Source organism: Schistocerca piceifrons, chromosome 3 (assembly GCF_021461385.2).
Source record: "Schistocerca piceifrons isolate TAMUIC-IGC-003096 chromosome 3, iqSchPice1.1, whole genome shotgun sequence".
NCBI lineage: Eukaryota > Metazoa > Arthropoda > Insecta > Orthoptera > Acrididae > Schistocerca > Schistocerca piceifrons.
This window is the reverse complement of record NC_060140.1, coordinates 87,391,289-87,416,660: the sequence shown is the minus strand read 5'-3', so window position 1 is coordinate 87,416,660 and position 25,372 is coordinate 87,391,289. Positions and strand designations below refer to the sequence as shown.

The 25,372-nt window shown below is 43.8% G+C and overlaps 1 protein-coding gene across 1 annotated transcript in view; it reads right to left on the bottom strand.

Annotated features, from left to right (window-relative positions):
- The window catches only part of LOC124789546 (UDP-glucosyltransferase 2-like), a 111,631-nt gene that overhangs the window by 67,877 nt on the left and 18,382 nt on the right, over window positions 1-25,372 (bottom strand). Inside the window, exon 2 of the mRNA XM_047256945.1 lies at window positions 13,185-13,371. Coding sequence (XP_047112901.1) covers window positions 13,185-13,361 — 177 coding nt within the window. The 5' untranslated portion in view covers window positions 13,362-13,371. The remainder of the gene's footprint in view (window positions 1-13,184; window positions 13,372-25,372) is intronic.

Genomic DNA, 25,372 nt, shown 5'->3' with positions numbered 1-25,372 from the left:
CCGAAACTGCACTGCAATAAAAGAAAACTACAACGAATGAGGTACTGAAATCGGCACGTTGAACTTAGTTCGCTGAATCGAGAATAATAGCAGTAATAATAATATTAATGCATGGAATTTTCGAAACGACAGTCTTATTAACATTGTTTTAGGATTATTCCTCATTGAATTTTTGGAAAATGTGAATACTGACACGAATGTGTAGCAGCAGTACAGAAGGAATGAGTATAGAGAATTGACAGAGGGACTGGCTTCCTGTTGGACAGAAACAAAACAGCTTAGAGACGGAAGCTACGCAGCTGATGAAACAGAAAGCTCTAAATCTTAGGATTATGTTATACACTACTGGCCATTGAAACTGCTACACCAAGAAGAAATGCAGATGATAAACGGGTATTCATTGGACAAATATGTTTTACTAGAACTGACATATGATTACATTTTCACGCAATTTGGGAGCGTAGATCCTGAGAAATCAGTACCCAGAACAACCACCTCTGGCCGTAATAACGGCCTTGATACGTCTGGGTATTGAGTCAAACGGAGCTTGGATGCCGTGTACAGGTACAGCTGCCCATGCAGCTTCAACACGATACCACAGTTCATCAAGAGTAGTGACTGGCGTACTGTGACGAGCCAGTTGCTCGGCCACCATTGACCAGACGTTTGCAATTGGTGAGAGATCTGGAGAATGTGCTGGCCAGGGCAAGAGTCGAACATTTTCTCTATTCAGAAAGGCCTGTACAGGACCGCGCAACATGCGGTCGTGCATTATCCTGCTTAAATGTAGGGTTTCACAGGGATCGAATGAAGCGTAGAGCCACAGGTCGTAACACATCTAAAAAGTAACGTCCACTGTTCAAAGTGCCGTCAATGCGAACAAGAGGTGACCGAGACGTGTAACCAATGGCACCCCATACCATCACGCCGGGTGATACGCCAGTATGGCGATGACGAACACATGCTTCCAATGTGCATTCACCGTGATGTCGCCAAACACGGATGCGACCATCATGATGCTGTAAACAGAACATGGATTCATCCGAAAAAATGACGTTTTGCTATTCGTGCACCCAGGTTCGTCGTTGAGTACACCATCGCAGGCGCTCCTGTCTGTGATGCACCGTCAAGGTTAACTTCAGCCATGGTCTCCGAGCTGATAGTCCCTGCTCCTGCAAACGTCGTCGAACTGTTCGTGTAGATGGTTCTTATTTAGCAAAAGTCTCCATCTGTTGACTAAGAGATCGAGACGTGGCTGCTCGATCCGTTACAGCCATGTGGATGAGATGCCTGTCATCTCGACTGCTAGTGATACAAGGCCGTTGGGATCCAGCACGGCGTTCCGTATTACCCTCATGTGCCCACTGATGTCATATTCTGATAACAGTCATTGGATCTCGACCAATGCGAGCAGCAATGTTACGATACGATAAACCACAATCGCGATAGGCTACAAACTGACCTTTATCAAAGTCGGAAACGTGATGGTACGCATTTCTCCTCCTTACATGAGGCATCACAACATTTCACCAATCGGTTAAATTTCGCGTATGTAGCACGTCATCTTTGTGGTGTAGCAATTTTAATGGTCAGTAGTGTAGCAAGGATTTTAAAGGAACGCTGACAAAACGCGTAATATAGCCTTTAAAATCCTTGCTATAACTTAAGTTTTAGAGCTTTATCTTTTATCATCAGCCTAGCTTCCATCTATAAGCTGTTTTACTTCTGACCAACAGAGAATCAGAACCTGTGTCACATTGCAAACCGCCTGTGTGTTGTGTACATAGTTCCACGTAGTCGGCGCGTACACAACTTTCGCACTAGAGCGCGCCCCGCTAAGCACAACAGCGCAGGCGCAGCACTCGTCCATTTCCGCACTACGAGATGGCGCTGTCTTAGAGACGGACCAAATTCTGCTTCCGCCGATCCGCATATTAATATGTAACGCAGCCAATGAGATTTCTGCTAATGTAGTACCTTTCCTCCTCGCGGATCACACTCGCGCAGTGATACATGCACGCGCGAGGTACACTCCTGGAAATTGAAATAAGAACACCGTGAATTCATTGTCCCAGGAAGGGGAAACTTTATTGACACATTCCTGGGGTCAGATACATCACATGATCACACTGACAGAACCACAGGCACATACACACAGGCAACAGAGCATGCACAATGTCGGCACTAGTACAGTGTATATCCACCTTTCGCAGCAATGCAGGCTGCTATTCTCCCATGGAGACGATCGTAGAGATGCTGGATGTAGTCCTGTGGAACGGCTTGCCATGCCATTTCCACCTGGCGCCTCAGTTGGACCAGCGTTCGTGCTGGACATGCAGACCGCGTGAGACGACGCTTCATCCAGTCCCAAACATGCTCAATGGGGGACAGATCCGGAGATCTTGCTGGCCAGGGTAGTTGACTTACACCTTCTAGAGCACGTTGGGTGGCACGGGATACATGCGGACGTGCATTGTCCTGTTGGAACAGCAAGTTCCCTTGCCGGTCTAGGAATGGTAGAACGATGGGTTCGATGACGGTTTGGATGTACCGTGCACTATTCAGTGTCCCCTCGACGATCACCAGTGGTGTACGGCCAGTGTAGGAGATCGCTCCCCACACCATGATGCCGGGTGTTGGCCCTGTGTGCCTCGGTCGTATGCAGTCCTGATTGTGGCGCTCACCTGCACGGCGCCAAACACGCATACGACCATCATTGGCACCAAGGCAGAAGCGACTCTCATCGCTGAAGAGGACACGTCTCCATTCGTCCCTCCATTCACGCCTGTCGCGACACCACTGGAGGCGGGCTGCACGATGTTGGGGCGTGAGCGGAAGACGGCCTAACGGTGTGCGGGACCGTAGCCCAGCTTCATGGAGACGGTTGCGAATGGTCCTCGCCGACACCCCAGGAGCAACAGTGTCCCTAATTTGCTGGGAAGTGGCGGTGCGGTCCCCTACGGCACTGCGTAGGATCCTACGGTCTTGGCGTGCATCCGTGCGTCGCTGCGGTCCGGTGCCAGGTCGACGGGCACGTGCACCTTCCGCCGACCACTGGCGACAACATCGATGTACTGTGGAGACCTCACGCCCCACGTGTTGAGCAATTCGGCGGTACGTCCACCCGGCCTCCCGCATGCCCACTATACGCCCTCGCTCAAAGTCCGTCAACTGCACATACGGTTCACGTCCACGCTGTCGCGGCATGCTACCAGTGTTAAAGACTGCGATGGAGCTCCGTATGCCACGGCAAACTGGCTGACACTGACGGCGGCGGTGCACAAATGCTGCGCAGCTAGCGCCATTCGACGGCCAACACCGCGGTTCCTGGTGTGTCCGCTGTGCCGTGCGTGTGATCATTGCTTGTACAGCCCTCTCACAGTGTCCGGAGCAGGTATGGTGGGTCTGACACACCGGTGTCAATGTGTTCTTTTTTCCATTTCCAGGAGTGTATTATAACAAGTGTACAACCTCCGATTAGTCAGTCTGCATTTGTCTGCACCAGTCTGCATTAGTTTGTACCAGTCTGTATGAGTTCTACATTTGTCTGTACCAGTCAATAGTCAAGTTTCAGTTAGCGCTTAATAAGATTACCATATTCCTGTACATAGTTATGAAGATAAATGTATAGACACTTTTGTCAAGTATCAGAGATATATGTGAGAATAAGATTAACGTACCAATACCAAAGGAACTTCAGATTGTCAATTGTAAATAGAATCCAGAACCTAGTTATATATTTTTTATGCTTGTTATTATTTTAATAAATGTGTGTGAAAATTAATCAAGTTCTGTTTAAAGTTGGTCACCGTCAATCTGCTACTCTAAGCGTGCAAATGGCATTTCTATCGTCTGACCTAACGGCAGAAGATAAACACGTCACGATAAGACCATGAGACATATTGCTGACACTTGCCTACTTTGTTAGAGCGACAAGTCAAATAATCTGACGGTGTGTGTACTGAAGGTCTTACAGTACGAACACGACACTCTGCTTTTCTCGTCCCTCTCTATTTCTGTTGTTTTCCTTTCGTCTCATGTACTCAACTTACGCCACTATTTCTGGCTGTCTGAGGCGTTTTGTCACGGTCTGTGCGACTCCCCACGTCGGGGGTTCGAGTGCTCCCTCGGGCATGGGTGTGTGTGTGTGTTGTCCTTAATGAGTAAGCTTAGGGACCGATGACCTCAGCTGTTTGGTCCCATAAGACCTTCCCACAAATTTCTTCTGACCTGTCGAGACAGCCATTGATATCTTCAGTGCAGATGCACGTCAGGGTCTAACTCTTACGTGAATCGGCGAAATGCCACGAGTAACGAGGATAATGGCCAAGGGGCACTACAACAGTAATGTGAGGGCAAATTGAGAATTTGGATCTGGTGGGAGGCGTGCTAGGGTAGTCCGAGCCGTTGCAATGACCGCTGTGCCCAGTTGGCTTAGTGGCCAGAGCATCTGCCTAGTAGGCAGAACACACGTGTTCGAATCTCGGTCTAGCGCAAATTTTCAACTTTCCTCATTGATTTCAATCACTGCCCACTCACAGCCAATGTTTGTAATTCCTTTGTATCTTAAAATGTATTAGATCAAGAGGGCAGGAAGTAGTTCCCGGCGACAGCGGTGAGCGGAACCGACTGCGAACGGCCTGGCGTCGAATCGAGACAGGAGAGCTTTCTCGGTTTGACAGTCTTGACACGATCAGCATACTCCGTTCAGCTGGTTAACAATTGTCTTATGGGGAAAGGAGACAAAACACAAGATGACAGCTTATTTACTTGTATACGAGGAAGGTTTTCTAGTTCGTGAGTAAGGCTGTAAAACTGGTGTCACGTAGTTTACTGATGTCCTGACTAATGTTTATTATGTTCGTTAGATAATGTTTCAGAAATTAGCTGTGTAGCATTTATTAGATTTAAAGTTACCTTACCAGGCATTGGACACATACAGAGGGGTCCAAAAAATGTATCCACTGTTTAAAAGTCCATAAATGGCAAACAGTCGCCAGATAGTCAGTGTTTTGTTCTTAGTTGCACCTAGTTTCTCGAGTAAACATGGCTGTCACATTGCTTGCATTCGATGAAAGGAAGTCAGTTTTGAAGTGGTATTTTAAGTACGAAAATATTAATGAGGTTCAACGGCAATGGGGAAATGAGTATCAAACAGAGCCACCGACACGTTTAACGATTCGTCGCATTCGATACAAATTTGAAGCCGAAGGCTGTGTTAAAGATATACACAAACAACGATCTAGACGACCTGTAACAGTAACAAGTCCAGCTAACTCCCGTCGTGTGTTACAACAATTCACTCGCTCACCACAGAAGTCTGTGAGACAGTGTGCCCGTGGAACTGGAGTGAGTCGCTCAAGTGCTCGGCGAATTTTGAAGACGGCAAATTGGAAGTGCTACATCCCACGATTGCTACATGCAATGAACGAGAACGACCCGGATCGCAGACTGGAGTACTGCGAGTGGTTTTCTAACATGGTGCGCAACGATGAAGAATTTGCAGAGATGATTGTGTGGTCTGATGAGGCACAGTTCCAACTCAATGGGTTGTCTTACCGGGACTTGATTGGGCCATTCTTCTTTGATGACACAGTTACCCGTGAGGTGTACCTTCAGAAGCTTCAGACATCCATTTTACCTGCCATCCGAGACTTGTATTGAGACGGAAGAGTTTACTTTCAACAATATGGTGCCCCAGCCCACTACCAAAATCGTGTTAGGGCGTATCTCGACGAAAATTCTACCAGGAAGATGTATAGGCCGTAGAGGTGCTGTGGAGTATCCACACGTTCCCATGACCTAACTCCACTGGACGTTTACCTGTGGGGAACACTAAAAGACGTCGTTTATCCACCAAAGCCACGCATATTGGATGACCTTCGAGAATCCATCGTACATTCATGTGCAAATATCCAACTGAACACGTTGCAGTCAGTAGTTCGTGGTGCAGTTCGACGGCATCGTCTGTGTGTGGATGTTAATGGTGGCCATTTCGAACACCTACAGTGATATCTTTAAGTTGGACTTTAAGCTACACTTTCACCAAAAATGAGACAACTCCGTCAATTAGTTTGCAAGTTATGGACCTTTAAACAGTGGATACATTTTTTGGATCAATCTGTATTTTATTTAGAATGAAAATATACATGAGACTTTTAATGATCTCTACAAAAGAATGCCCCTGACTAACAATAACCTATACCTTTCATGAATCATTACCTCACAAAAATCGTCATTACCCGAACAACTACAATACAGCGAGCGCCAATATTGCCAGCTAAATAAAAGGTTCTAACTACTGAAGGCACTAACTACTGATAGGCATAGTTAGCAAATGAAAGATTTTGAACTAGAACGAACAATGTATTTACCTTAATAGTGTTCAAAAGTCGTTATATATTATATATATATATATATATATATAACAGTTCGTGACATCCAGTGTTACAAATTTACTGTCTCTGATGACACACGTCCAGATCATACGCTCTCAAAACTCCGCCATCACTCTCCCCACATCCGCCACTGCTGGCGGCTCACCTCCAACTGCGCAACGCTATGCGCTGTTAACAGCCAACTGCCCAACACTACAATAGCAAATTCCTACAATGCAAACCAGCCACAGACTACACACAGCACAGCCAATGATTTTCATACATAGCTAAATTAGCGCTACGCTTCCTGGCTTCTCACTCCGTTGGCGATGTTAAGCCGAACCTGAAATTACCATGGATAGAAGGACTTAACAGATCGAAATTGAAAGTAGGGCTTAAAATTTAGCGCAATACGATTAAAACAATACTTAATCAACACTTAAAAACACTACGGTGAACAATGAAGTCACAGAACCACTCGATGAATTGTATTTAGGTCATCTGAACACAATGACTGGACGTACAGTAAAAGAAATGAACAGAACAAGCAAAATAGGCTACAAAGTTTCTGATAAGCTATAAAGAACTTTCAAAAGCACACTCCCAGTGGGGTGAAAAGGAATGTTTAGAATCATCGCGTACTGTCAGTTTTGACTGAAGGAAGTGAGACTATGTTTTAAGGGAAAATTTTCAGAAACTGTTGATTGTTCGACAGTCAATGGAGACGCATCTTGTTTAGTACTGGGAGAAAAAGCGTTGTGAGAGATGAAGATTAGAACTGTTAGATGCAACTGTTTTGCTGTTCAAATAACTATTTGCATCTCACGTTTGACCATTTTCGACCCCTTGGCGTATACGAATTTTCAAACTTGCTTAATGCCTTAAGAAGTTGTATGCAAATTCAGTCCGGAGGTCAAACAATGTAACAATATCCACATACTCCCTGCCGCCGTTGGATAAGCAGCTGCAGCAGCAAGTCGTATACTCCTAGCTCACTCATTTGTTACATAGTTTACTTCTTAATTTCTTTGCGTGTTTTTGGTACTTGCATTGTGTAATTCATAAATTTCGGGCGTATTATAGTATTTGAGAGTGTAGCATCGTGTCTTAGTACCTGAATAGTGTAATTTCGCTTAGTCTCCTTCCGCCGCCGAGCAGTGTCAGCAGTGCGCAAGTAGCAGCATTACTGCATTTACTAGGCAATCTTGTATTTTAATAACCGTTTAAATTTTGTCGATTTGTTTGCGCTCTCTGTAGATTAGTTCAGACGTTCTTAGCAAAACAGTTTTTAGCATGGATAGGAACTGCAACTGCTGTGTTCGGATGCAGGCTGAGTTGGCATCCCTTCGCTCCCAGCTTCAGGCAGTGTTGGCTTCGGTCACACAGCTTGAGGCTGTTGCCAATGGGCATCACTGTGGGGGTCCGGATGGGGGTTTGTCGGGGACGGCCAGCTCGTCCCACGCATCCCCTGATCGGACTACGACTGTGGTTGCCTGGGATACTGCCCGCATTGAGGCTGATCCCTCACCTGTGGTAGAGTGGGAGGTCGTTTCAAGGTGTGGCAGGGGGCGAAAGACATTCCGGAGGGCTGAACGGAAAGCCTCTCCAGTTTGTCTGACGAACCGGTTTCAGACTCTGTCTCAGGCTGATACTGATCTTCGGCCTGACATGGCTGCTTGTCCTGTTCCAGAGGTTGCCCCTCAGTCTGCAAGATCCGGGCAGTCGCAGAGGGTGGGCTTACTGGTAGTTGGGAGCTCCAACGTCAGGCGCGTAATGGGGCCCCTTAGGGAAATGGCAGCAAGAGAGGGGAAGAAAACCAATGTGCACTCCGTGTGCATACCGGGGGGAGTCATTCCAGATGTGGAAAGGGTCCTTCCGGATGCCATGAAGGGTACAGGGTGCACCCATCTGCAGGTGGTCGCTCATGTCGGCACCAATGATGTGTGTCGCTATGGATCGGAGGAAATCCTCTCTGGCTTCCGGCGGCTATCTGATTTGGTGAAGACTGCCAGTCTCGCTAGCGGGATGAAAGCAGAGCTCACCATCTGCAGCATCGTCGACAGGACTGACTGCGGACCTTTGGTACAGAGCCGAGTGGAGGGTCTGAATCAGAGGCTGAGACGGTTCTGCGACCGTGTGGGCTGCAGATTCCTCGACTTGCGCCATAGGGTGGTGGGGTTTCGGGTTCCGCTGGATAGGTCAGGAGTCCACTACACGCAACAAGCGGCTACACGGGTAGCAGGGGTTGTGTGGCGTGGGCTGGGCGGTTTTTTAGGTTAGATGGCCTTGGGCAAGTACAGAAAGGGCAACAGCCTCAACGGGTGCGGGGCAAAGTCAGGACATGCGGGGACCAAGCAGCAATCGGTATTGTAATTGTCAACTGTCGAAGCTGCGTTGGTAAAGTACCGGAACTTCAAGCGCTGATAGAAAGCACCGAAGCTGAAATCGTTATAGGTACAGAAAGCTGGCTTAAGCCAGAGATAAATTCTGCCGAAATTTTTACAAAGGTACACACGGTGTTTAGAAAGGATAGATTGCATGCAACCGGTGGTGGAGTGTTCATCGCTGTTAGTAGTAGTTTATCCTGTAGTGAAGTAGAAGTGGATAGTTCCTGTGAATTATTATGGGTGGAGGTTACACTAAACAACCGAACTAGGTTAATAATTGGCTCCTTTTACCGACCTCCCGACTCAGCAGCATTAGTGGCAGAACAACTGAGAGAAAATTTGGAATACATTTCACATAAATTTTCTCAGCATGTTATAGTTTTAGGTGGAGATTTCAATTTACCAGGTATAGACTGGGACACTCAGATGTTTAGGACGGGTGGTAGGGACAGAGCATCGAGTGACATTATACTGAGTGCACTATCCGAAAATTACCTCGAGCAACTAAACAGAGAACCGACTCGTGGAGATAACATCTTGGACCTACTGATAACAAACAGACCCGAACTTTTCGAATCTGTATGTACAGAACAGGGAATCAGTGATCATAAGGCCGTTGCAGCATCCCTGAATATGGAAGTTAATAGGAATATAAAAAAAGGGAGGAAGGTTTATCTGTTTAGCAAGAGTAATAGAAGGCAGATTTCAGACTACCTAACAGATCAAAACGAAAATTTCTGTTCCGACACTGACAATGTTGAGTGTTTATGGAAAAAGTTCAAGGCAATCGTAAAATGCGTTTTAGACAGGTACGTGCCGAGTAAAACTGTGAGGGACGGGAAAAACCCACCGTGGTACAACAACAAAGTTAGGAAACTACTGCGAAAGCAAAGAGAGCTCCACTCCAAGTTTAAACGCAGCCAAAACCTCTCAGACAAACTGAAGCTAAACGATGTCAAAGTTAGCGTAAGGAGGGCTATGCGTGAAGCGTTCATTGAATTCGAAAGTAAAATTCTATGTACCGACTTGACAGAAAATCCTAGGAAGTTCTGGTCTTACGTTAAATCAGTAAGTGGCTCGAAACAGCATATCCAGACACTACGGGATGATGATGGCATTGAAACAGAGGATGACGCGCGTAAAGCTGAAATACTAAACACCTTTTTCCAAAGCTGTTTCACAGAGGAAGACCGCACTGCAGTTCCTTCTCTAAATCCTCGCACAAACGAAAAAATGGCTGACATCGAAATAAGTGTCCAAGGAATAGAAAAGCAACTGGAATCACTCAATAGAGGAAAGTCCACTGGACCTGACGGGATACCAATTCGATTCTACACAGAGTACGCGAAAGAACTTGCCCCCCTTCTAACAGCCGTGTACCGCAAGTCTCTAGAGGAACGGAGGGTTCCAAATGATTGGAAAAGAGCACAGATAGTCCCAGTCTTCAAGAAGGGTCGTCGAGCAGATGCGCAAAACTATAGACCTATATCTCTTACGTCGATCTCTTGTAGAATTTTAGAACATGTTTTTTGCTCGCGTATCATGTCATTTCTGGAAACCCAGAATCTACTATGTAGGAATCAACATGGATTCCGGAAACAGCGATCGTGTGAGACCCAACTCGCCTTATTTGTTCATGAGACCCAGAAAATATTAGATACAGGCTCCCAGGTAGATGCTATTTTTCTTGACTTCCGGAAGGCGTTCGATACAGTTCCGCACTGTCGCCTGATAAACAAAGTAAGAGCCTACGGAATATCAGACCAGCTGTGTGGCTGGATTGAAGAGTTTTTAGCAAACAGAACACAGCATGTTGTTATCAATGGAGAGACGTCTACAGACGTTAAAGTAACCTCTGGCGTGCCACAGGGGAGTGTTATGGGACCATTTCTTTTCACAATATATATAAATGACTTAGTAGATAGTGTCGGAAGTTCCATGCGGCTTTTCGCGGATGATGCTGTAGTATACAGAGAAGTTGCTGCATTAGAAAATTGTAGCGAAATACAGGAAGATCTGCAGCGGATAGGCACTTGGTGCAGGGAGTGGCAACTGACCCTTAACATAGACAAATGTAATGTATTGCGAATACATAGAAAGAAGGATCCTTTATTGTGTGATTATATGATAGCGGAACAAACACTGGTAGCAGTTACTTCTGTAAAATATCTGGGAGTATGCGTACGGAACGATTTGAAGTGGAATGATCATATAAAACTAATTGTTGGTAAGGCGGGTACCAGGTTGAGATTCATTGGGAGAGTGCTTAGAAAATGTAGTCCATCAACAAAGGAGGTGGCTTACAAAACACTCGTTCGACCTATACTTGAGTATTGCTCATCAGTGTGGGATCCGTACCAGGTCGGGTTGACAGAGGAGATAGAGAAGATCCAAAGAAGAGCGGCGCGTTTCGTCACTGGGTTATTTGGTAACCGTGATAGCGTTACGGAGATGTTTAATAAACTCAAGTGGCAGACTCTGCAAGAGAGGCGCTCTGCATCGCGGTGTAGCTTGCTCGCCAGGTTTCGAGAGGGTGCGTTTCTGGATGAGGTATCGAATATATTGCTTCCCCCTACTTATACTTCCCGAGGAGATCACGAATGTAAAATTAGAGAGATTAGAGCGCGCACGGAGGCTTTCAGACAGTCGTTCTTCCCGCGAACCATACGCGACTGGAACAGGAAAGGGAGGTAATGACAGTGGCACGTAAAGTGCCCTCCGCCACACACCGTTGGGTGGCTTGCGGAGTATCAATGTAGATGTAGATGTAGATGTAGATATCAAGAGGGCACCATGTCTTTTTCTCAGCATAATAGCTTACGATCTTTAGTAGTTACAGCTACGCATGGAAGTCCCTTCATTTAACGAATTCGCTATGGCTGTCTGTCGTAGTACAAAGAGAACTAACAAAATGTATAATTTATGACGGAGGATACGATCACCACAAGATAAGAAAAAAATGTTCAGATGAGTGTGAAATCTTATGGGACTTAACTGCTAAGGTCATCAGTCCCTAAGGTTACACACTACTTAAGCTAAAAAAGGGCGAACACACACACACACACTCATGCCCGGCGGAGGACTCGAACCTCCGCCGGGACCAGCCGCACAGGCCATGACTGCAGCGCCTCAGACCGCACGGCTAATCCCGCGTGGCAAGATAAGATGAGATGTAAATCGGTACTAATTATGTAAAATGTCCCCTTAGAAAAATTAGTGAATTACTGTGCTGGTAACCCCTTACGTTATTTGATTTTCAAACAGCTGAACAAAACTGAACGTACTCAGACATTTCTCCCTTTACTTATTCTGATCATCACTAAAGTGACACACAATATTTTTAGCGCAACGCGATCTGACTTTTAATAATCCCTACAAAAGAATGGCCCTGACTAACAATAACCTATACCTTTCATGAATCACTTACCGCACAAAAATCGTCATTACTCGAACTACTGCAATACAGCGAGCGCCAATATTGCCAGCTAAATAAAACATTCTAGCTACTGAAGGCACTAACTACTGATAGGCATAGTTAGCAAATGAAAGATTTTGATAAAGAACAAACAATGTATTTACCTTAATAGTGTTCAAAAGTCATTATATATATATATATATCAGTTCATGACATGCAGTGTTACAAATTTACTGTCTCTGATGGACACACGTCCAGATCATACGCTCTCAAAACTCCGCCATCACTCTCCCCACATCCACCACTGCTGGCGGCTCACCCCCAACTGCGCAACGCTACGTGCTGTTAACAGCCAACTGCCCAACACTACAATAGCAAATTCCAACAATGCAAACCAGCCACAGACTGCACACAGCACAGTCAGTGATTTTCATACAAAGCGCTACATGGCGTTATCAACGTAAAAACCTAAACAGCCTACTTACAATTCATTCGGAAGTATGATAAGTGCATGCTGTATAATTATCGCGAAGCAAATCGCCTCTTCCCACTTCCAACGTCCTTTTCAATAAAACTGGCTTTGGAGGTTGAAAGCGAGCACAATCGATATTTATACTAAATATTACTCCCAGAAAAGATATTTTTATATCTCTAATTAAATAGAGTAAAAATTTTGCTGGAAATTTTAACATAGGTAGTAAGAGATGTTAAAAGTTTTTTTCCTTCCTTTTCATTCGAAGAACATGAAGTTAAGGTGAGGAAAATTCAGTGAAACTCATCATTACACAGAGGTTGTGCATTACAGTGTGTCTCACTCTATAATTACATTTCTGTCACCTACAATTATCTCAGAGGGGGAAGGATGCGTGATTCATATTTTGGACATCAATTAAGAAGAAAGGCAGTCGCTTTTGTTTTATATTCATCAGTTCTGGAAGTAGCTTACGGGTGCTCAACGCCAAAACTATCAGCGGATGAGATTCTAGGCAGACAGGGCGTACATACTTTGATCGGGTCTGTTGTGATGTACGTCACTTCGTGGCCCCTCTTAGCAAGTTCCAGGACGATAACTCTCAGAGGCAGCACGTGACTGATGGCGGGGAACGGCGAAGCGGCCAAGATCTTAGCACACTCCGAACCTCCCACCGCCAGCAACACGACCAACAAGACGGCACCGTTCATACTGTACTGCCTGCGAACAGGAAACAAGTCAAAGGTTACACATTCTGACTCCAGGAGCTCTCACAAAAAGTACCTGCAGAAACACTCTTTTAGTTTGTACATGTAGTTGTATGATATGTAAGATGAAGTCATTTCACATTATTGTATGTCGTAGAAGGGAATGATAATACGTCGCCCAAAGTGCTGTAGACCGAAGCGTTCTCAAGGTTTCGTAGTTCATGCGCTCTCTTTTCGTTTTCAAATACACTAATGCCTTGTGGTTGAATTTACAAGCAGGTTTCAAATTGGAGTACTGTGACGGGCTAAGATCAGGCGCCGAATAATGAATCAAATAACGTTCTGAAGTGTATCCGGCCTTGTTTGACAACGTGATTTCTCAGTTACAATAATATTCGGTACGTACTGTTTCGCATATACAGGTTGCTCCTGTAAAAGCATGCAAAAATGTAACACTGAACAATTTGAGGTTGGGAACCTGGGGTCTGAGTAGCCAGCATGTCTACTCCTCTATCTAGCATTAATGTTTGAAAGGAATCTACTGGGACACCCTTACATGTGGTGCCCAAATATTGTAATGATGCTAATGTAAACTAAAATGAAACTATTATGTTATAGACTATGTATGTCTCTAATGGACTCTATAAAGCGGATCGCTGACAGTGCACGACTGCAGAGCCAAAGATATTCCTTTGCTATGAGATCGTAGAGTTGGAGTAAGAGGGCGCTTGTCGCACAGTAGGGGGTAGATGTGTGTGAGCGAAAGAGGATGGAGTAGGCAGTTCTTCTGGTGTGCTCTGCGAAGTCACCAAGTGTTAAATTATAATGTATAGAATTACGAGTACATTTATTATTGGGAATACAAATGTGGAAGCAAAAGTCTTCTCGCTAGCAAGGTAAAGATGTTAGATATTTACGACTCTCGTCTTGCCAGCGCGTTAGTGTAGAAGAGTTGGTTGATAATGGGCAATTATTGAGCAGCTCCAGAATGTACGTAAACAGACTTGATGTAAAGGCTAATTGGATATTTCCCCTTTGTAATGTTCCTAAGATTTGTTAAGATAGGTATATGTAATTTCATGATTGTCTTTATGTTTTATTAGTGAGCTTATATGATACTTTCTCTATAAATCTCATTGTTTGTGACTCAATTAGCAAATATGATGTAATTTGTCTCAGTAATGTAATTTCAATTGTCAGATGCTTTGGAAAACCAAACTTAACTTCCTATTCAATTTCACTATTGAAAAGGTCAGTGTTAGTAAATCACCCAATTCAGTACCTCCTCCCTGTCCAGGTCATATGTTTTTCTAAGATACTGAATTTTTATTATATGTTTTCATTTATCAGCGAAAAGAATTTTTTTGTACATTTCAAAGCAACACAGCCAGCATTGCACGGCGCTGAGCCTGTAGCTAGTATACTTTATTCTTCTTCACGAGAGACCAGAATATATCGCGATCCACCGTTGCTACTTTAGAGGTAAGGCCGGTATTACACTATCAAATTTCTTTGTCCAGTATCTTAGTCAAATATCTTTGTCAAAGAAATTTGATGGTGTAATAGGGAACTTTGTCAAATGTCGTCAAATATTTGATCAAATCTAGGGCCTCGCTGTAGATTTGATTAAAGAAGACGCTTGTTTTCTGTTCACTGCAATGTGACATGTTACCAGGTGGAGCGATAGCATCGCTGCAGCGTTCTGTCATCTGTAGTGTTTTTATAAACATTGGTGTGTACTGACAACTACAAAATTAAGAGAGATGTATGAAGCTGATGAGGCGTTTTACCAAGTGAGGCACCCTGAATACAAAAATATATTAAGAAGATTAGAGACCTAACCTAACCTAATCTAACCTGACCTAACTCTCTCCTGTAGCAAGGAATCGGAGTGTTACAGTGAGCCTGTCTTCTGCAGATGTAGCAGTTCTTAAGAATATTGTGCTTCGTGATATGAGGATACACTTCACTGAGCAAATTCTGAAATGTATGCTCATCCATTCTTAAGTAATTGATGTACGACTTGACGCCCTCCACTATAAGCTCACATAACAAGTTTTGTTGAATGCTTTTGTCGTGTCGTCGTAAAACCCACGGCTTCACCCAGGTATGTTTCCTTTTTTTCCCCCGCTTCTCTTCCGCATATGCACACAGTGCAATTGTGGTACATGCAACTGCTGCGGTTAATAACAAGCTGTTGTTGTCAGCCATCTTGAACTTTGACGAAAAATATGATGACAGTGTAATACCCTTTTTTAGCGCCACGTCAAAGATCTTCGTCAAATATATTTGACGAATATTTGATCACATCTTTGATCTACTCTTTGACAAAGAAATGTGATAGTGCAATACCGGCCTAAGACATCTTTATTTATTTTTTGTGTGCATAGGGACCAAAGTTACCAGTTTTGAACAGCGCCAGAGAATTCAATGTCCAAGGGGCTCAATGTATTTTGCAGTGACTGTATTTCCTTATTTTTATTGGGAGTTGCACTGCCGAATCAGTTCGTATAAAGTTTTTGCTACCACTAACACAGAGTAAGTACATCACTTGCAGTTACAACAACATGCTACACGATAACTCCAGTTTAGTATGCATTCCTATTTCAGGTATTCATACAATGTAATCCAAAAACAAATCGATAAAGAACATTAGACATTTATTCAAAGTAATACAAAGAAGGTTTTTTAAAGAAACTTGCAAGTTTTCCATCGTATTTACAACTAACATGCGTACAAGTTTACGCGTACCGTGCTGTTTATTTACATGTGCATTCTTTATTTCCTGCAAGGAAACAACGAGGACGAGCCTAATTACTAGGAAGTCATGATGCAGGTTTCGTTTACTTTATTGGTCCATAAGGTGGGTCTATTGTACATTGGCCCATGACAGAACGTGCTATGAATGAACAAAAGACTTATTCATTACTTAGTGCCGATCAGAGACGCACAGTACAGTACGATGGAGCAGTACAGGCATAGTTTCGCAGAGCTCACTGATATGCACCTTGTGTATGGGGAAGTACGTTGCAATGCTCTCGCTGCTGAAAGGCAGTACAGGGAACGATTCCCTAACAGGCATCGTCCGCCACGACGAGTGTTTATTTCTCTCTATCGACGAATGCCGGAGACTGGTTCATTGGAGGGAAGACACGAGGCCCTGGCGACGTGAGGACCACTCGCGCAGCCGATTTTGAACAGGAGGCCTACGGAGTCGCCTGACCTGAATCCCCTTGATTATTTCTCAGAGGCATATCTAAAGTCACTTGTGTATAAGACCCCAGTGGATACGGAGATGGGATTAGTTGCCAGAATTCTGGCTGCCTGTGATGTGGTTCGAAATACGCCAGAGATATTCGTCAGGGTGGGTTAGAATCTTGTTAACCGATGTCATGCTTGCATTGAGGTTGATGGCCTTCAGTTTCATATTTTGTAAGATAGAGTAAAAATGCTACGTTCATTGTGTCAATGATGGTACTGTAACACCGAAAATGCAGGATGCATGGCACCTGCTACCGATATATAACTTTTTTTTTTAATTGAATGTAAATATTTGTAATTTAAATGCTTTCTTTAAATAAGTAAGAACATTGCTTCACTGTATGTGTACATTTAGGTAGAAGTCTATTGACGTTTCATTGTATTTATCTGTGAAACTTATAAGCTCTGGTAAAAAGCCAAAGGAATTGTTATTTCCATCGACTAGCAACGATAATAGCAGTGCTTGTGCGTTGTACGAGGTGCATTCAAGTTCTAAGGCCTCCGATTTTTTTTCTCTGGACTGGAAAGAGATAGAAACATGCGCATTGTTTTAAAATGAGGCCGTATTCATTGTCAATACGTCCCAGAGACGGCAGCACCGTACGGCTGATGGAATTTTACCGCCAGCGGCGAGAATGAGAACTGTTTTAAATACTTAAAATGGCGACTTTTTCCTTACTTGAACAGCGTGCAATCATTCGTTTTCTGAATTTTCGTGGTGTGAAACCAATTGAAATTCATCGACAGTTGAAGAAGACATGTGGTGACGGAGTTATGGATGTGTCGAAAGTGCGTTCGTGGGTGCGACAGTTTAATGAAGGCAGAACATCGTGTGACAACAAACCGAAACAAACTCGGGCTCGCACAAGCCGGTCTGACGACATGATCGAGAAAGTGGAGAGAATTGTTTTGGGGGATCGCCGAATGACTGTTGGACAGATCGCCTCCAGAGTTGGCATTTCTGTGGGTTCTGTGCACACAATCCTGCATGACGACCTGAAAATGCGAAAAGTGTCATCCAGGTGGGTGCCACGAATGCTGACGGACGACCACATGGTTGGCCGTGTGGCATGTTGCCAAGCAATGTTGACGCGCAACGACAGCATGAATGGGACTTTCTTTTCGTTGGTTGTGACAATGGATGAGATGTGGATGCCATTTCTCAATCCAGAATCAAAGCGCCAGTCAGCTCAATGGAAGCACACAGATTCACCGCCACCAAAAAAATTTCGGGTAACCGCCAGTGCTGAAAAAATGATGGTGTCCATGTTCTGGGACAGCGAGGGCGTAATCCTTACCCATTGCTTTCCAAAGGGCACTACGGTAACAGGTGCATCCTACGAAAATGTTTTGAAGAACAAATTCCTTCCTGCACTGCAACAAAAACGTCCGGGAAGGGCTGCGTGTGTCCTGTTTCACCAAGACAACGCACCCGCACATCGAGCTAACGTTACGCAACAGTTTCTTCGTGATAACAACTTTGAAGTGATTCCTCATGCTCCCTACTCACCTGACATGGCTCCTAGTGACTTTTGGCTTTTTCCAACAATGAAAGACACTCTCCGTGGCCGCACATTCACCAGCCGTGCTGCTATTGCCTCAGCGATTTTCCAGTTGTCAAAACAGACTCCTAAAGAAGCCTTCGCCGCTGCCATGGAATCATGGCGACAGCGTTGTGAAAAATGTGTACGTCTGCAGGGCGATTACGTCGAGAAGTAATGCCAGTTTCATCGATTTCGGGTGAGTAGTTAATTAGAAAAAAAAATCGGAGGCCTTAGAACTTGAATCCACCTCGTAAAATCTTTGGTAGGGGGTTGTCACGCAGAGCGTGCGTAGAGCGGGAGACGGGTTCCAGCGCTTGTAGTGTGTGGAAGCGTGGTGTTAACGCTCTCGCAGTAGAGAGCACCATTTTCGGCGGCATCATGCACACGCGCCGCCCAGATGTCTAGAGCAGGAGTACGGACAGTGGACGGGCGGAAGAGGCTGTATTAATTACGATTGCCCGTTCCTGTAATTAGCTGTGGCTCAACAATATACTACCGCCTTCAGCAACAGCAGCAGTTCCAGCAACGCAGTTTCGTCGTCGGCTCCGAGTTTCGTCGTATTCACAGCACTGAAGTAAGACTGTTCATTGGTAGAAAGTATTAAGGCTAACCCAGGAGCACAAATGAATGTGATTTGCCTGATAAGATTTATTCAAATAATGATCAGTTGAACCCAGGGCGATTGTGTCCTCATTGCGCCCAGACATTGTTACCAAGCGGGATCCTTGTTCTCTTTTTTTTTCCTAATATGTTAACAGAGTCTCATAAGAAACAAATTGAATAGTTACAGCCAGTTTATTAATGAATAATTTCTCTTTTAAGAATTTTAGCCTCAATCTACTCTCAATTAACTGTTGTACAACAGAGGCTTCAGTATATGACTGAAGTAAAGCAATTTCATTTTTCAAGTTTGAGAATCAATCACTGGAAAAAATCCAAATCTAAAGAAATGCACAAATTAAGAGTGCGGAAGTTTTATTTATTTTAGATATAGCTTGGAGCACATGGCTGTTTGGTTTGGTACGTATTGTAGTATTTAATTCAGTTCAAGTCACTAAAAAAGGATCAGTTGTTCAGACAATAATATGAAAGACAATTTACGAAATAAGTAATGGCAAAGTAAAAAGTGCTTGTTTTTTTCTAAATTTCTTTGATGACGTTATGCTGAGGTCACTGAAAGTCATTGTTCACGTAACGAAGTTCAGTACTAACATACAGTTTAATTGCATATTTTCAAATCATTATTCGATTGCCTTTTTCAAAATTTAATGCCAAACATTACGTAAGAGTGACTTCTCAGTTTTCTTTATCATTACATACTCACTTAAAATTAGTGTAAAAAAAAATAAAAACCTGGCAACCTTTAGTTGCCACGTCAGTGTTTAATAACACATGTTTTTCTTACCCATCATCTTGTACAGGACTTTGGATGTAAATTGCCGTAGTGGGCTGGCGACCGTTAATTACTTCCGTTTCGTTCATTAGTGTAACTTTTGGATTCATGATCAGTCCAGTGTTGTTCGTGAGTGAATGCACAAAATAACTTTCATTTTCCAAATTATAGCCCTGTTCGGTTTAATTACTTTTATTTTTAGTAGACTTTCCATCAGAAGGGTCTGTTGTACACTTTCCTCCTACTTATCGGTATCACTTCTTCAGGCAAGACAGCCTTATACAATTACGAAAAAATCCATTAGGCATACACGCGATCCACGGCCATATTTTATATCGCAAGCAGGATAAGCCGATTAGAAAGAGGGAGGTTACAGTATTAGCAGTTAACTGTAACTAATGTAAATGAAAAAGTACACACTAATGTGATTTTATTGCTTGTATCTCCTTAAGCTGGCTTCTCCGACCGCAGGTTCCCCACCTCAAATTATTCAGTGGGGCATCCTCTTTGTCCCGTCAAACTTTTATGCGCTCTTACGGAAACACCCTGCATACTTTCGTCAGGAAAACATTCTATTCGCGTAAAATGATTTAATGGTTAGTGGAAGACACTGAACTTCTGCGATTTGAGACAAACTTAAAGGTTTGACGAAGGCATATATTCATAATTTGCAAACATTTAATACACAGGGTGGTCCATTGATAGTGACCGGGCCCAATATCTCACGACATAAGCATCAAACGAAAAAAGTACGAAGTACGAAACTCGTCTAGCTTGAAGGGGGAAACCAGATGGCGCTATGGTTGGCCCGCTATATGGCGCTGCCATAGGTCAAACGGATATCACCTACGTTTTTTTAAATAGGAACCCCCATTTTTATTACATATTCTTGTAGTACGTAAAGATATATGAATGTTTTAGTTGGACCACTTTTTTCGCTTTGTGATAAATGGCCCTGTAATAGTCACAAACGTGGTATCACGTAACATTCCGTCACTGTGGACGGTATTTGCTTCGTGATACATCACCCGTATTAAAATGGACGGTTTACCAATTGCGGAAAAGATCGATATCGCGTTGATGTGTGGCTATTGCGATCAAAATGCCCAACGGGAGTGTGCTATGCATGGTGCTCGGTATCCTGGACGACATCATCCGAGTGTCCGGACCGTTCGTCGGATAGTTACGTTATTTAAAGAAACAGGAAGTGTTCAGCCATTTGTGAAACGTCAAATGATGATGCCCAAGTAGGTGTTTTAGCTGTTGTCGCGGCTAATCCGCACATCAGTAGCAGACAAATTGCGCGAGAATCGGGAATCTCAAAAACGTCGGTGTTGAGAATGCTACATCAACATCGATTGCATCCGTTCCATATTTCTATGCACCAGGAACTAGATGGCGAAGACTTTGAACGTCGTGTACATATCTGCCACTGGGCACAAGAGAAATTACTGGACGACGACAGATTTTTTGCACGCGTTCTATTTAGCGAGGAAGCGTCATTCACCAACAGCGGTAACGTAAAGCGGCGTAATATGCACTATTCGGCAACGGAAAATCCACGATGGCTGCGACAAGTGGAACATCAGCGACCTTGGCGGGTTAATGTATGGTACGGCATTTTGGGAGGAAGGATAATTGGCCCCCATTCTATCGATGGCAATCCAAATGGTGCAATGTGTGCTGATTTCTTGCGTAATGTTCTACCGATGTTACTACAAGATGTTTCGCTGCATGGCAGAATGGCGATGTACTTACAACATGATGGATGTCCGGCACATAGCTCGCGTGCGGTTGAAGCAGTATTGAATAGTATATTTCATGACAGGTTGAACGTCCCCTTAGAGAAATTATTGAATTACTGTGCTGATAAATCTCTTACATTATTTGATTTTCAACAGCTGAGCAAAACTGAACGTACTCAGACATTTCGCTCGTTACCTATTCTGATCAACACCGAACTGACACACAATATTTTTTAGCGCAACGCAATCTGACTTTCAATAATCCCTACAAGAGAATGGCCCTGACTAAATTAACCTATACGTTTCACAAATCACTTACCTCACAAAAATCTTCGTTACTCGAAGTACTGCAATACAGCGAGCGCCACTACTACCAGCGAAATAAAAGATTCAAACTACTAAAGGCACTAACTACTGATAGGCATAGTTAGCAAATGAATGATTTTGTCTGTCAAACTCTTCACGTAGTATTGTATCTCCCATTTCGTCTTCATCTACATTCTCTTCCATTTCCAGAATATTGTGCTGAAATACGTCGCCCTTGTATAGACCCTCTATATACTCCTTCCATCTTTCTGCTTTCCCTTCTTTGCTTAGAACTGGGTTCCCATCTGAGCTCTTGATATTCATACAAGTGGCTCTCTTTCCTCCAAAGGTCTCTTTAATTTTCCTGTAGGCAGTACTATCTTACCCCTAGTGAGATAAGCCTCTACATCCTTACATTTGTCCTCTAGCCATCCCTGCTTAGCCATTTTGTACTTCCTGTCGATCTCATTTTTGAGACGTTTGTATTCCTTTTTGCCTGCTTCATTTACTGCGGTTTATATTTTCTCCTTTCATCAATTAAATTCAATATTTCTTCTGTCACCCAAGGATTTCTACTAGCCCTCGTCTTTTTAACTACTTGATCCTCTGCTGCCTTCACTACTTCATCCCTCAGAGTTACCCATTCTTCTTCTACTGTATTTCTTTCCCCCATTCCTGACAATTGTTTCCTTATGCTCTCCCTGAAACTCTGTACAATCTCTGGTTTAGTCAGTTTATCCAGGTCCCATCTCCTTAAATTCCCACCTTTTTGCAGTTTCTTCAGTTTTAATCTACAGGTCATAACCAATAGATTGTGGTCAGAGTCCACATCTGCCCCTGGAAATGTCTTACAATTTAAAACCTGGTTCCTAAATCTCTGTCTTACCATTATATGATCTATCTGATACCTTCTAGTATCTCCATGATTCTTCAGGATTCTTCCATGTATACAACGCCAAATACTTAGGGATTTCAATTACAAATAACCTTAATTAGAACAATCACACAGATAATATTGTGGGTAGAGAAAATCGAGGACTGCGATTCATTGGGAGAACACTTACAGGGGGAACAGGTCTACTAAAGAGACTGCTTACACCACGCTTGTCCGCCCTATTCTGGAGTATTGCTGTGCGGTGTGGGAGCCACATCAGGTGGGACTGACGGATGACATCGAAAAAGTATTGTATTACCGCGAAATAGGGGAGATAGTGTCACAGACATGATACGTGAATTGGAGTGGAAATCGTTAAAACAAAGGCGTTTTTCGTTGCGACGGGATCTTCTCATGAAATTTCAATCACCAGTTTTCGCCTCCGACTCCGAAAACATTCTGTTGGCACCCACCTACATAGGGAGAAATGATCATCACGATAAAATGAGAGAAATCAGGGTTCGCACAGAAAAATTTAAGCGCTTGTTTTTCCCGCGTTCCGTTCGAGTGGAATGGTAGATAGACAGCTTGAAGGTGGTTCATTGAACCCTCTGCCAAGCACTTTATTGTGAATAGAAGAGTAATCACTTAGATGTAGCTGCAGATGTAGATGTATTCTTCCACAGAGGTTCAGACACATCGTTGTAAGTTTTCCGGGCATAGTTAGAGCCATCAAAAGGCGAAGGGTGGACCTGCACCGTATTAATGTCCACTAATAGGTGTGTGGATACTTTTGAGCAGATAGTGTGTGACCTGAAAGATTTTAAATTTGGGGCAATAGGACGACAAGAGTCAAGTAGACATACAAGTAAGAAAATGGAAGAAGTCTACGAAAAAGTACTACCAGGAGAAGAGGTGGATTGTTGCGACAAGTGGTATAGAATGCACGAGCAGGTTATACAAGGAGCAGTATGAGGGAAAAAATTGTAGTGGAAGAGAAATACTGGATTATGCATTAAAGATTATGAGGTCTGTGAAGAGATGGAAATTCTTATAACAATATTGAATGGTATAATTACAGTTGAACTACTGATGACCTAAAAGAAAGAAGATAAATGACCTATATGGTACACCGAAACTATATTTTATGCAGTAATTGACCTGCCCAAAAAAATTATCTGAGAAGCTCAATACGCCTCTGCTAGGAAGGGCAAGGAAGGCCTGGGGAAATGTGGATTGGACGTTGTTCGTCAATGGAACATCTGAGAGTAAAATCACATAGTCTTGACGTTGTAGGCCTTTAAATACAAGCAAACAACACTGGAAACCTTTAAGCAATGTGTGAAATAATTTACATAAACTCAGAGTAACACTCAGTTGAACTTTAACTACACACTTCCAGTGACATTTAATTAATTTAGAGATGTTTTAAAAAACAGGTATATACAAAATTGTAATAAGAAATTTGAAGGTGAAACTTTTACAAAAGTTTGCATGCGGTTCGCACCAGGCTGTTAGTTGAACCCATTACGCTCCACAAGAACACGACAAGGTAGCCCAAATTAACTGGTACTGAAACATACACAAAGCTATTATTACAAACACAATAAATTAACACACGCAAGAGAGTGTGGCAACAAATAGCTGAACAGCAAACAGCAAGCCCTCGGGATTAGATTTAGGAATTAGCTGCATCCCTTCTTCAATACCATTCTTTTTTACAACATAAGAAATGACAAGTAAAAAATTCCTACTACCAGGTGATATAGCGGAGAAATACAATAAGTTAACACAGTTTTGCTGCATTTGCAAGATGCAGAAAATTTTTGGTTGCATAACCGGCATTACCACGCTAAATGAGACAATCTCATCAATAGCTTAGGGAGCCTAGGCTGGGTGAACTCCACAACGAGCACGCGCAAAGAACACAGGTGGAGCGTTTAAAGTCACACCAAAACGTTGCTCTGCCCACACCGGCAAAATTTTCTGAATTTAAGATCCTATGTCGATATTCACTTTTCTCGTCGAAGACCAACGTTCTAAACAGCAAGCTTGTAATTACAAGGAAGTTCTACCACGGGACGCTGAACCTTGTGAAAGAAATCTAGTGATTTAAAAAGAAGATGATAATTAGCTGGTATCGGATTCTCACAGAGGCGAGCCCAGTTAACGAGCATTAGCGAAATTAGCGGACCTTGCAAGACACTCGGCTGGCATAACGTGTGGTAATTGCAATTACAGCGGCGCGGCCGCACTGCTAAATGCAAGCAACCACTTCAAAAGCTTCCCACCGGATATTAAAGCAGAGATGTAGACATGCAACTTGCGGTCCCGTGGCAGACGTAGAGTAGAAATCTGACACAGGCGGCGGTTTGCAACACCGGTCCTTGGGCCGCCCTGGGAAAGGCTCCTCTTCCCGCGAAACCGCTAACTACAGCGGACCGCATCACACGCGTCCGCCGTCGGAATCACAGAAGCCAACCACGGACTGCCAGGTGCACCGCACCCCTCACGAGTTTTCCTGCTAGGCACGGCTTCCCTCCTCCGCGGATAGTCTGCGAGAGAACGAGCTCGCCAAAGTCCTCTTAGAAGCCGCCCGTGGACGCCCTCTAGCCGAAGATAAGCGCGCACGAAAACTTGGCGTGACAGGACAATCCGCGACACCGCTCCTTACCCATATGGCATCGAGGAACAGGAGAAAGCAGATTGCATCTACCATATATACAGGGTGGTGCATTGATCGTGACCGAGCCAAATATCTCACGAAATAACCGTCAAACGAAAAAAACTACAAAGAACGAAACTTGTCTAGCTTGAAGTGGGGAAACCAGATGGCGGTATGGTTGGCCCGCTAGATGGCGCTGCCATAGGTCAAGCGGATATAAACTGCG